The sequence below is a fragment of the Macaca nemestrina genome, chromosome 9 (assembly GCF_043159975.1).
Source record: "Macaca nemestrina isolate mMacNem1 chromosome 9, mMacNem.hap1, whole genome shotgun sequence".
NCBI lineage: Eukaryota > Metazoa > Chordata > Mammalia > Primates > Cercopithecidae > Macaca > Macaca nemestrina.
Window position 1 is genome coordinate 64,384,490 of NC_092133.1, and position 13,371 is coordinate 64,397,860.

The 13,371-nt window shown below is 42.4% G+C and overlaps 1 protein-coding gene across 5 annotated transcripts in view; it reads left to right on the top strand.

The window, feature by feature from the left end:
- The window catches only part of LOC105466129 (myopalladin), a 140,269-nt gene that overhangs the window by 101,286 nt on the left and 25,612 nt on the right, over positions 1-13,371 (top strand). For all 5 annotated transcript variants that reach the window (XM_011715115.3, XM_011715113.3, XM_011715112.3 and 2 more), the window contains 2 exons: positions 542-1,132; positions 1,789-1,927. In XM_011715115.3, coding sequence (XP_011713417.2) covers positions 542-1,132; positions 1,789-1,927 — 730 coding nt within the window. The remainder of the gene's footprint in view (positions 1-541; positions 1,133-1,788; positions 1,928-13,371) is intronic.

Sequence of the window (13,371 nt, forward strand, 5' to 3'; positions counted from 1 at the left end):
ATACAAAGAATACAGTGTCAATGACGCCCTTGGAAAGAAGGAAAGACAAACTCACCAATTATTGGTCAGCTGATTCTTGCCACTCTGGTTGTGTGTTCTTTAATAGGATCAAGTTATTTTATTTTATTTTATTTTATTTATTTATTGAGACAGGTCTCACTCTGTCACCAAGGCTGGAGTGCGGTGGCACGATCAGGACTCGCTGCAATCTCCACCTCCAGGCTCAAGCCTGGGATCTCAAGTGATCTTCCTGGGATCCTCCTGGGATCGCTGAAGCAATCCCTCCACCTCGGCCTCATATATATATATATAATTTTTTTTTTGTAGAGACAGAGTTTCACCACGTTGCCCAGGCTGGTCTCAAACTCCTGGACTCAAGTGATCCCCCTGTCTCCGCCTCCCAAAGTGCCGGGATTACAGGCATGAGCCACCGTGCCCCGCCTATCATCAAGTTATAAACAGTCTATCTGTACATTGTTTGAAAGGTGAGGCCAATAATAACACATTTCCTTCTCTCTCTCCACCCTTGTTTTGTGTACAGTGATTCCACTCAGTTACAACAGCTTCATAACCAAGTCTTACTGGAACAACACCAGTTGCAAAACCCATCTCCTTCATCTCCTAAGGAGTTTCCTTTCAACATGAGTGTTTTGAACTCCACTGCTCCCCCAGCGGTGACAACATCCAGTAAGCAGGTGAAGGCTCCTTCATCACAGACGTTCAGCTTGGCCCGGCCGAAGCATTTCTTCCCCTCCACGAACACCACCGCAGCAACCGTGGCCCCTTCCAGCTCTCCGGTGTTCACTTTGAGCAGCACTCCTCAAACTATTCAGAGGACAGTGAGCAAAGAAAGCCTCTTAGTGTCTCACCCCTCCATGCAAACCAAATCTCCAGGAGGGCTTTCCATCCAAAATGAGCCACCCCCACCAGGCCCAACAGAGCCAACACCACCACCACTCACATTTTCCATCCCCAGTGGAAACCAGTTTCAGCCCCGCTGTGTGTCCCCAACTCCTGTCTCTCCTACCAGCCGGATTCAGAACCCCGTGGCTTTTCTCAGCTCTGTTCTGCCTTCTCTCCCTTCCATCCCACCCACAAATGCCATGGGGCTGCCTAGAAGTGCACCATCCATGTAAGTGTCATTGAGGTTTCTTGATGTAAGATGCTAGTTAAGAGGCGATATGTGCGTTGAATAGCTTGATTTGGGACAGGGCTCTCATTTTGTGGATTCCTAGATAATCTTATTCTCTTAGACACAGAATGGCTGTGGAACACTTCAGGACAAAGGAGATGATTACTTTGAATGATTATTAATAATTAAAATATCAGGCTAGGTGTGGTAGCTCATGCCTGTAATCTCAGCACTTTGGGAGGCCGAGGAAGGTCTGGTGTTTGACAGCAGCCTAGGCAACAAGGTGAAACCCCCGTCTCTAGGAGAAACACAAAAAATTAGCTGGGCGTGTTGGTGCATGCCTGTAATCCCCGATACTCAGGAGGCTGAGGCAGAAGAATCATTGAACCCAAGAGGCAGAGGTTGCGGTGAGCCGAGATCGTACCACTGCACTCCAGCCTGGGTGGCAGAGTGAGACTCTGTTTCAAAAAAATTTTTGTTTTAATTAAAATACCAAAAAGACATTTACAAATACTGATTCTCTGCACAGGGCTTAATTCCCTAAGTGCCTAATGACTGCTGGTTTCTGGTTGTCACTTCAACCACTCTGATTTCTAGGCCTTTTCACCCTGGCCAGTGCTTTTCATGGGTGTGTCGGGTGTGGATTTATCTTACAGGCCGTCCCAGGGATTAGTGAAGAAAAATACAAAGTCTCCTCAACCAGTGAATGATGATCACATTCGTGAAACTAAGAACGCGGTGATTCGAGACTTGGGGAAAAAAATAAATTTCGGTGATGTCAGACCAAACCAGCAGGTAAGATTGTTGGATTCAGAAGGTTTATTGAAATTTTATTGTAAGGAATATAATTTTGCTTGATTCAGTGCTCAGATACTCAGGTAACCTCAGTGAGGCTGATGTTGCAGCTCAGATGGTAGAGCACATACTAACCAAAGAAATCTGCCTGTGTGGATCTGCAGTTCTTAATTCTCCCAGTAGTTAATTCAGTTTACTTGTTTACATGTATTTACCTAGAATAGGATATATTAAAAAAGAGAGTAAACAATCTATTGTGCATCCCAGCAATCCTCAGCTCAGTTTACAATCTAAAGTTTTTTGAGACAGGTCTCACTCTGTCACCCAGGCTGGGGTGCAGTGGTACGATCATGGCTCACTGCAACCTTGACCTCCCGGGCTCAAGCGATCCTCTTGCCTTAGCCCACACTGAGACTACCTTACCCCACTGTAGCTGAGACTACAGGCCCAGCTAATTTTCTAATTTTTTGAAGAGACAGGGGTCTTGCCATGTTGCCCAGCCTTGTCTCAAACTCCTGGGCTCAAGCAATCCTGCCTCGGCCTTCCAAAGTGCTGGGATTACAGGCGTAAGACACCACACCCAGCCTATGACCTAGACTTTAAGGAACTCTCGGGTTCTAAGTTATCTAATCGTCAATCTAATGTGCTTAAAAGTTTGGTCACCAGTACCTCTCAATCCTTATATTAGGTTGAATCATGTGAAGTAGCCATTAGACAATTTCCTGTGGTTCAACCTGTACAACTCTTTGCTTTCTAGTAAATGCTTACACCAAAGGAAAGAGAGGAAAGCCACCTGTGAGCATCATTCAAACAAAAGAGAGAGAGACTGAACATGTTCTGATTTGAGGCATTTATTTTTGCTTTTGAGAATCAAATGGTTATTTTTAATGCAGGTTTACATTTTAATAATCTAACTCTTGGTTTATTTCCCAAGATGGGAACTGACAAAAATACAACAAAATTTCAGTCAATACAATATGCCAAATATTGTGGAATTTGTGAACTCCTAGAAACAAAGTTCCCGATTTCCCGGAGCACATGCTGTTTTCCTTAGTGTTTCTGTCTCTTACTTCCAGTGCAGCCATAGATATACAGTAATTTGCAATTGTGTTATATATTAAGCAGCTTATACTGAGTGGATTCTTTTGAAAATGTGGTGCTTAAAACCTTTTAAAAATTCACTTAAAATTATTAAGGGGAATATTTAAACTTGCCATAACTGAGTATACTTTTCATTGATTATTTCACCAAATTTCATCTATTTCTGGGAGGCAAATACCAACGCCACCTATTCTTCTCTTCCATCCTCTAGACAGAGAAACTAAGGCACAGGCTCAATAGTGCAACTGGAACTAGAGCTGTGGTTTCCAGGATACTCTCACATTTTCCCTGAAATGCTGCAGCGTTTTCAGTTTTGTGAGAACAGTTACCTTCAAGCCCTATAAATGTTGCTCTATCTAATGCAGATTTGTTTTCCTATAATACTGTCACCACACTTGTGGTTGTTAATCCTTCTAAATCATTGTAATCATAGCTGTATTCAGCCTATGTCTTTTACAACTGGGAGAGCGAGCAATTAGAGCCTTGTAAAAACAATGCTAGCTCAGTACATACGCTGTTTGATTTTACTTTTATAGTTACTCTGTAGGTAGATCCAGGATACCCCATTGCCCAACTCAGGGGAAAGAAGGGTTTTTCTCTTAGTTACCTGACATGTGTGTACGTGTAAACATGAAATTCCACAAGTTGAGTGCCATAAATCCAGTGGAAATCTCTCTTAAACCTCCATTATGAATTAACTTCTGGACTAATCGCAGGAACTAGAAAAGTCTCTAAAAGCATCTCAACACACTCATCTGAATATTTGTGACATGTGTCATTCTTCTGAGAATTATTATTCTGAGAATTATTACAGTTGGTTAATTACAGAATTGATCTTAGACTACGTTCCATGCCATGGATAATGAAATCCAAGCTGCATAAATGAAATTTGGGCAACTAGGAGCTGTCTGAAATGGAGTGCTTGCATTTGGATGGCAGATGTTGACTCTGAGGAAGTTTTGGGAAATAAAATGATGATCATATTATATTGTTTTATCCATTGCTGCCTTGGGAAATGATAGTAAAAACGTCGTGAAGAACTGTCTAAAATATACTGTGATCCACGCTAGTGAAGTTAAGAAAGTCAGCTTAGGAAAGTGTAAAAACATTAGACAAGCAGAGAAAAACTATGAAGAGACACCTGGGTATTGATCTAGGCCTGCGTCTGGGGTCACAGGCTTGAAAACAATCTGTGTTCTTACTCCCATATCAGCCTACACACATGGGAAGGGGGTGCAAATGATTCCTTCGGAAGAGTATGCATTTGTTTTGCTTTGAAAATTTTTAGGTCCAGAAAGCTGGGTTCTCTTGCCCTATTTTAGTTCTAAGTAAATAAAGAATAAACTGTCCTAGAACATTTGCATGATCTAGCATTAACACATTGTGCAGAGCATGAAAATAAATCAGAAGTCCTTGAACAATGAATACTACTGACTATAACCAATTTTCTCCCCAGAACTCAGATTTATAAATTATGTTTTAAAATGGTTTTCCTTTGATGTATCTACTGCTTTGTGTTTCTCTGTTGTGATAGTTCAGTCTTTGCCCTTTAACTCATCTTATATATTTACAATTAGCAAGTAACATTTGTTGATTCTTAGAACCTTGTGAAATGAGAAGGTGCCATCCTTTCAGAGGCTCATATTTATTAAAATTTTTAGCTTTCTAAACTTACAACCAAGTGTCTTTGAGTTGGGGATAAGCCAAGAGAAAGGTTTCTTTATTTCTAGATTTTAGGCTGCATCGTTTCCTATTTTGAAGAGTACCATTCATCACCAGTGGATCTTGACTGGACATCGATAAAACCTAAATGGTTTAGGTTAGAGTGGTGAATCTAAAAAGTCAAAGGAATCCAGGATCACAGCTGGGCATGGTGGCTCAAGCCTGTAATCCTAGCACTTTAGAAGGCCGAGACAGGCGGATCACTTGAGATCAGGAATTCAAGACCAGCTTGGCCAACAGTGAAACCCTGTCTCTACTAAACATACAAAAATTAGATGGGTGTGGTGGTGGGTGCCTGTAGTCCCAACTACTTGGGAGGCTGAGGCAGGAAAATCACTTGAACCCAGGAGGTGGGGGTTGCAGTGAGCCAAGATCGTGCCACTGAGCTCTAGTCTGGGTGACAGAGCAAGGCTGTGCCTCAAAAATAAAAAAATTTTAAAAAAGGAATCCAGGATCGCAAAGCATAATTCAGCTTTCATGACAAATGATTTTAATTCATACATGACTTAGCATGAAGTTCTGCACCCAGTAAGTATTTGTTGACTAGCTATGTTGATTGATTGTTAATTTCTAATCTCCATTTCCCACCCCTCTACCCCCAGCTAATGTCTTATTCCAGCTTTCCTCCTTCACCTCATTTCTCTGGAAACTTTCCCATCTCTTTATTTGGTCCTCTCACACCCCCTGCTTTTTATTATTATTATTATTATCATTATTATTATTATTATTTCTTTTAAACTATCTGCAGTTTCCAGATACTGCACGATGTGACAGAGGAAAAAAAAATAAGTACCTAATTTTTGTTCTGCCTTTTGTTCCTCTAATCTCCTTCTAAGCTGTTCTGTCAGATCTTCTATTTAAGTCTTTCCTCTTTCATCTCTTGCCATGAATTCTTTATGACAATCCTCTTTTGTGAGCCATGAATAGTCATGCCATTCATTCCCTTTCTAACAAGAATTTCACATTGGCCTTACATTCTACTTTGTAAGGCCACTGGCTTTATGCTGCCCACTTTGGGCATTGCAGGACCCTGGCGGCTGGGATAGTGAAGTGTCTCTGTATCCTCTGCCATGGACCCACATAGAAGGCAGCAGTCAGAAGCTCCCTGGGGGCTCAGATTGGGAGATGTCTTGTTCATTGCTGCATCCCTGTCATGCATGGTGCAGAGTAGGTGCTCAGTGAACATTGCTGGATCAATCCCAGCTATGGGATTTACATTAGTTTCAGATAAGGTAATACAACTGTTAACCAAGTAGAAAAGTTTGGATTTGTTGCAAAACTATGGAAAATAGTTCACTTGACTATATAGATTCTGATTATACCTCATTATGGATACTACCCATTATGGTAACAATCCAACTTAATCAGCTGATTTTAAAAGATGAAAACTTTTTTATTTTTTTGAGACAGGGTATCACTCTGTCACCCAGGCTGGAGTGCAGTGGTGCGATCTCCACTCATTGCAGTCTTGACCTCCCGGGCTCAAGTGATTCTCCCACCTCAGCCCCACCCCCAGTGGCTGGGTCTACAGGTGCAAGCCACCTGCTTATTTGTAGTTTATTTATAGAGATGAGGTTTCGCCAAGATGAAAACTTTTAAAAACACGCAGAAATTAAACAAAACTCTTGTGTTAACCAAACATTTAAGTATAAAGTAAATCTGTGCATCTTTTAAGAATTCTTTATTCTTAAGTACAAAACTGGATTAAAAGTATTTTTATGCAAGCTCCTTGAAGGTAGAGAATGTTGGAAAGAATGTTGTAGAGAAGGTGCAGAATGTTGTATCCCCATGGTCTATCACAGTGCTTAGCACATAATAGGTATTTACTAAGAATTTGGCAGCAGAGACAGGGTAGGCTATGACAACTAGTTATTTCTATTGAAGGCAACAAGTGATTGCTAGATAAGTAGCAAAAGAAATTATCTTCTAGGCATGTGAACCTCCAAGTTTCTGTCACCCAGATTGGAGTGCAGAGTGCAATGGTGCATTCTCTGCTCACTGCAACTTTCACCTCCCGGGCTCAAGCAATTCTCCTACCTGAGACCTCCAAGTAGATGGGACTACAGGCACGTGCCACTACTCCTGGCTAATTTTTGTGTTATTTGTACAGACGGAGTTTCACCATTTTGCCCAGGCTGGTCTTGAACTCCTGAGCTCAAGCGATCCACTGCCTTGGCCTCCCAATGTGCTGGGATTACAGGTGTGGGCCACTGTGCCCAGCCTACCTCCAAGTTTATCTAAGAATCTTTTCTTCTGTCTCTAAACTCTGGCTGTCTCTGGAAAGAAAAGGAGAACACTTTCTCTAACACGCAATGCTTTCTTTTAGTGCACATCATACCCAGAATCTATTGGGAACACTTTGAGCAGGTTTCCTAGCTGGCTTGATCCTGTTTGTTTATTTGCCCCTGAATTCCAGGCTCAGGACACAGAGTAGAGAAAGCCAGGGGTGAGCTCAGGCAGTGACTGTTGGATCATGGCCCATATCTCAGCAATGCCATGTCCAACTGGGATGCGTCATTACACTATGGTTGGCAACAGAAAAACTGTCTCCACCAATTTGAAGGAACTGCCAATTTGAAGAAACTTTTTGCAGATGTGTCCCAGAAATCAAATGTTTCAAGTTGTCAATTTATCAGCCTTAAGAGGATTGTCTGTTTTTTAAAAAAAATGGTTATATTTTCAAGTGGCATATTCTTCTGAAGTAAATATTTTTAGCTTTTCATTTCCTGTCATAGAGCAACTCTAATTCTATGCAATTCATGAGCCTAGAGAGGATGGGTCATTTCTCATTGATTTAATTTCTGTAACACCAAGATTTACATAGAAAAAAATATTCTTTCCTTTGAGTGTAGACATCATCTATGAGCAGCTAACACAAAAACTCCTGTTTTTACTCACAAAGGAGATGAGGCAAAGGAACATGGAGAACACAGCATAAACCCCGTACTGGACATTTAAAATGCACATTTATGGACCGTGGATTGATAGTGAAACATTTGTGCAGAACAGTGCAGAAAATACCTTTACATTTAATTTTAATTTTTTTTTTTTTTTTGAGACGGTGTCTTGCTCTGTTGCCCAGGCTGAATTGCAGTGGCATGATCTCGGCTCACTGCAATCTCCGCCTCCTGGGTTCAAGATTCTCCTGCCTCAGCCTCCTGAATAGCTGATATTATAGGTGCTCGCCACCATGCCTGGCTAACTTTTGTATTTGTAGTAGAGACGAGGTTTCACCATGTTGGCCAGGCTGGTCTCGATCTCTTGGCCTCAGGTGATCCACCTACGTCAGCCTCCCAAAATGCTGGGATTACAGACGTGAGCCACCACGCCCGGCCTAACTTCTGCTGATTCCTTCCTTTCCTGATCCTGAAAGGACCTAAGCTGATCCCACATTGACTTTGTTTTGTCTGTGGCCTACGGATGCACGATGGGAACCACAGCACGCCCTCTGCCCTGACACACTGTAGGCCTGCAGGCCACTCAAGACAGCCTTCTGCTTGCCCATCCCCAAACAGCCAGCTTGCTCCTCACTCTTCAGATTTCTCAGGCAGGGGGCAGATGGCAAACCCCTGTGTCCCCCTAACTGTAGGAGGCATAGCAAGCTCTCCGAGCTCTCCAATGGACCCTCTCCACAGGGGTCCATTTAGTCTCCCTCGCTAAACTTGAGGTGAAACAAGTACCCCAGGGTTAGGGATGGAGGTAGGCATCTCACAGGCATTAATGGCTCTCTTCAAAGTCCTCTTGCTGGGTGTTCTCCCTCCTGACTCTTGTGTCTGTGATGGAGGTAAAAGGTTGAAATCATCTAAGCTGTTCTTAAGCACCTGCTTTGAAATTTCTGAAGAACAGTATATCTCAAAAGTCACTTGTTTTCTGATATCTAGCCCATCTTGGTGCCTCAGTAGGAACTTCTGATTACAATCTAGTTACAAGTGTATCCTCACTGCCTGGTTACTAATAATGTATATTTTATATATATGTTTTTTTGGTTTTTTTGGTTTGTTTTTTTGTTTGTTTGTTTGTTTGTTTGAGATGGAGTTTCACTTTGTCACCCGGGCTGGAGTGCAGTGGCACAATCTCGGCTCACTGCAACATGTGCCTCCTGGGTTCAAGTGATTCTCATGCCTCAGCCTCCCAAGTAGCTGGGACTACAGGCACTCACCACCACACCTGGCTACTTTTTTGTATTTTTAGTAGAGACAAGGTTTCACCCCGTTGGCCTGGCTGGTCCCAAACTCCTGACCTCAGGTGATCTGCCTGCCTCAGCCACCCAAAGTACTGCGATGACAGGCATGAGCCACCACACCCAGCCTCTAATAGTATATTTTAAACAACTCATTGAGCTCTCTGTTTTCATCACCTCTCAACTTGGAGTACTGGTTAAGATAATAAATATATAGCCAAGTGTGTATTTACTATACACATTTATGGTCAAACAAAAAGCACATATTTTCATCATATTGCTTCTGTAGTTCCGTTGGCTAAATCAATTCAAGCATTTAAATTCTGTAAAATCAGGCCCCAACTTAAAATCAACTTCCTAAAATTTGTTGTTTGGAATACATAGAGACAATGTGGTATTTATATTCTCAGGCAGGTGCTTAAAGGCTGTATATCTATAACCGATTGTGTTTCTGAAGTATAAGTATAGTCATAACTTACCACCATGTATAATAATATTTCTCGGCCGGGCGCGGTGGCTCACGCCTGTAATCCCAGCACTTTGGGAGGCCGAGGCGGGCGGATCACAAGGTCAGGAGATCGAGACCACGGTGAAACCCCGTCTCTACTAAAAATACAAAAAATTAGCCGGTCGCGGTTGTGGGCGCCTGTAGTCCCAGCTACTCGGGAGGCTGAGGCAGGAGAATGGCGTGAACCCGGGAGGCGGAGCTTGCAGTGAGCCGAGATCGCGCCACTGCACTCCAGCCTGGGCGACAGAGCGAGACTCCGTCTCAAAAAAAAAAAAAAAAAAAATATTTCTCTGGGGCCAGGCATGGTGACTCACGCCTTTAAACCCAGTACTTTGGGAGGCTGAGGCGGGCAGATTGCTTGAGCTTAGGAGTTCAAGACCAGCCTGGGCAACATGGCGAAACGCTGTCTACCAAAAATACAAAAATTAGCTAGCTATGGGGGTGCTGTGTGCCTGTTGTCCCAGCTATTCAGAAGGCTGATGGGAAGATGGCTTGTGCCCAGGGGGCAAAGTTTGCAAGGAGCTGAGATCACACCACTGCACTCCAGCCTGGGCAATAGAGCCAGACCTTGTCTCAAAAAAAAAAAAAAAATTCTTTGGAAAAAAAATAGTTCATAATATAGAATTTCAGTAATTCATCTTTCCCTGTAATAATTCTAACAGTGTTGTTAGCTAAGAACTTACCAGCTCTCCCTAGTCAGGCAATAGAAACTGCAGAGAAGGTTCTTTAGCTTGTAGCAAGAACTCCACTAGAATAGGGGCTAGAGGTGGTATGGATGGATTGGAAATTTGAGGACATAATAAAACAAGATAAGAAGCCATAGAAGGTTAAGACCTCTTGCCTATTGAAAACCCCCAGAGGCCGGGTACAGTGGCTTATGCCTGTAATTCCAACACTTTGGGAAGCCAAAGTGGGAGGATTGCTTGAGCCCAGTTCAAGATAAGCCTGGGCAACATAGGGGGACTCCATCTCTAGAAAAAAAATTAAAAATTAACTGGGCATGATGGTGCATACCTGTAGTCTCTGCTACTTGGGAGGCCGAGATGGGAGGACTGCTTGAACCCAAGGAGTCGAGGCTGCAGTGAGCAGTGATGACGCCATTGCACTCCAGCCTGGGTGACAGAGTGAGAACCTGTCTCAAGAAGAAAAAAAAGAAACCCCCCCAGAATACTTCTCCATTTTGGGCTGGCTCCTTGGTGACTCCTTTTATTTTATTCTATAGACCTCAGGGACTGGTCTTCTTGTTTCTCTTAATCCTTCAAGTTCTTCTTTTGTTCCTGGTAATTTGGATTCAGATATGTAATATCCTGATATGAAGCAAGAAAAGCCTTTGTAAGGGTTTTCAGGAATAACTGGAAACAGACTATGTGAGAGTAAAAAGAGTCTGATATCCACCTTGATATGCCCTTTTCTTCACAGAGTCCCATAGGAACAAGGGCCATTCATAGAGAACTGATAAAAGGATCGGATGCATGAATGACCCAAATAAGATTTACCAGAGTAAACCCAGATCCAGTGTTAACTGTTGGAGGTATTTTTTTTTTTTTTTTTTTTTAGATGGAGTTTCACTCTTGTCCCCCAGGCTGGAGTGCAATGGCATGATTTTGGCTCACTGCAACCTCCGCCTCCCGGGTTCAAGCGATTCTCCTGTCTCAGACTCCCGAGTAGCTGGGATTACAGGCACACACCACCACGCCCGGCTAATTTTTGTATTTTTTGAGGCATTTCTTTAAGAAACCGTGGCAGGATGTAGAAGTGAGATAGGAGCAGAGGAAACAGGAATGGAATGAGGGCGGGCAATGGACAACACCAGGACTAAGTCTGGGGAAAGAGCTGCAGCCCCAGTGTCAGGGAAGGGACAGGTTGGGAGACGAAGCCTTGGAGCTTTCCCTTCTGGCTTTTGGTGCCTGTGCCCTGTCCTTCGCTGGTCAGCACTACTCGAGTCCCGGGAGTATGCTGAGAAGTTGGGGCTGGAAATGGGAGGTGGAGGACCAGGATCTGTAGCATCGAGAGAAGAAAGAGGAAAATCTCTGGTGGGTGAAAAGGAAACATCTGAAGCCATACAGCCTCCCCATTCCTGTTAACGGTTTAAGGGTGGATGACTGTAACTTGATGATGATGGAAACTGGGACTTCCGGCTGGGCGTGCTCAAGTCTATAATTCCAACACTTTGGGAGGCTCAGGCGGGTGGATTGCTTGAGCTCAGGAGTTCAAGACCAGCCTGGGCAACATGACGAAATCACGTCAGAAAGAAGGAGGGAGGGAGGGAGGGAATGAAAGAGGTGAGGAAGCGGGGAGCGAAAAGAAAAGAAAGGAAAGGACAAGAAAAAAGAAAAGAGGAAAAAAAGAAAGAAACTGGGACTTCTGCTTGCTTTAGTCTTTGTTTCTGAAATATGAACAGAAAACTCTGAAAAGCACAGATTAGCTTTTAGGAAACAATAACCTTTTCTTTATGATTTACCCATAGCAAGAGTCCCCAGCTAATTCCCTAGTGGCCTCTAGGGTGGGTGCCATCCACGTACCCTCCCCAACACCCCCTGCCAGATACAGGCTCAGTCAGCACCTCTAGGCACTTCTCCCTGTGAACACAGGCACCCAGTCCACACCCCTCTCCACCAATGATCACAGAGCCTGAAATAAATGGAGAAGTCACCCTCATGAAAAGTTTGGGGTCTAGGATCTGCATGTGGAGTGAGAACTATGTGAATTATTCTTTTTGAATGTAATTTGAAAATAATAAACAATAAAATGTAGCACCTATCTCACATGGTAACGGAATAAAACGACTTATTGGTTTACTTCTAAACATCCTGGAAAATAAACCCAAATTTGTTAAAAAGAAAAGTAATATCAATTTAGAATCATGAATACAGTCCAACAAAGAAAAAAAAATTCCTGGTGTGATTTTAAACTGGCAAGTCTAGAAAATACTTCAAACTTGTGAGACCATATAATATATTTATGGAAAATACGGTCATTGTGAAGAATTAGGTTGAATCATATGAAACTTCTGATAGTCTACCATTGTTGACCTACAAAAATGTCAGTTTCACATAGTTTCACCTAATAGGTGGATAGTGGAAGCTTTAATTATTAACTTTTCCCAAAAATATTCCTATAATGTAGAAAATAATCTTAATATATTTCAACTAAATCTGGTTTCAGAATCCAGTAACGATCTTTTACTTTAACTGATTTGAATGATCTCATTAAAAATTAATAAACTTTATGGGAAATTAATCACTTTTTCCACCCTATAAGAACTGGGTACTTACTTTTTTTTACCCAGTTTGAGATGTGACAGAGAGGAGCAGATTTAAAATTGATTCCAACAAATTAAAACCAAGAAACACTTAGTTTCTGTGGTTCTGAAGTTAAAATTCTATCCAAATTCAGATGATTATACTGAATGTATAAGACAGTAATTAGAGGACATCACTAACGTGATTTAGCTTGAGAATGCACGAGTGCTGAACTCAGTCACTCTCCCACTGACTAGGGGCAGGTGCATATCAGCCATGTGCTTCCAAATTCCATTTCAGGAGCATGCCAGTACCATCTCCATAGAGTTCCCCTAAATTATAAAATTAGGGTTAACTAGAGCCATAAGTTTAACCAAAGGTCTCACTCTCACCCCAAGCACATGGCTCCAGATTCCTCAAAGATGTGGTAATGTCAGAACAAATGATTGCTTCTATTTCATTCATGTATTCACTCGTTCTTCAGATACTTATTAAGTGCTCACCTGCCATGGTGCCGGTACTCTTCTAGGTGCTGTCAGTATAGGGGGAAGGAAGACAAACAAGATCCCTGCTCTTGTGGAGCTAACATTCTAACACTTGGAGATTCAATCATTCAATCAATAAACAAACAAGAAAAATACTAGATAGTAACCAGTGCTATGTAGAGAATTAGAATGGGGAGTTACATTAG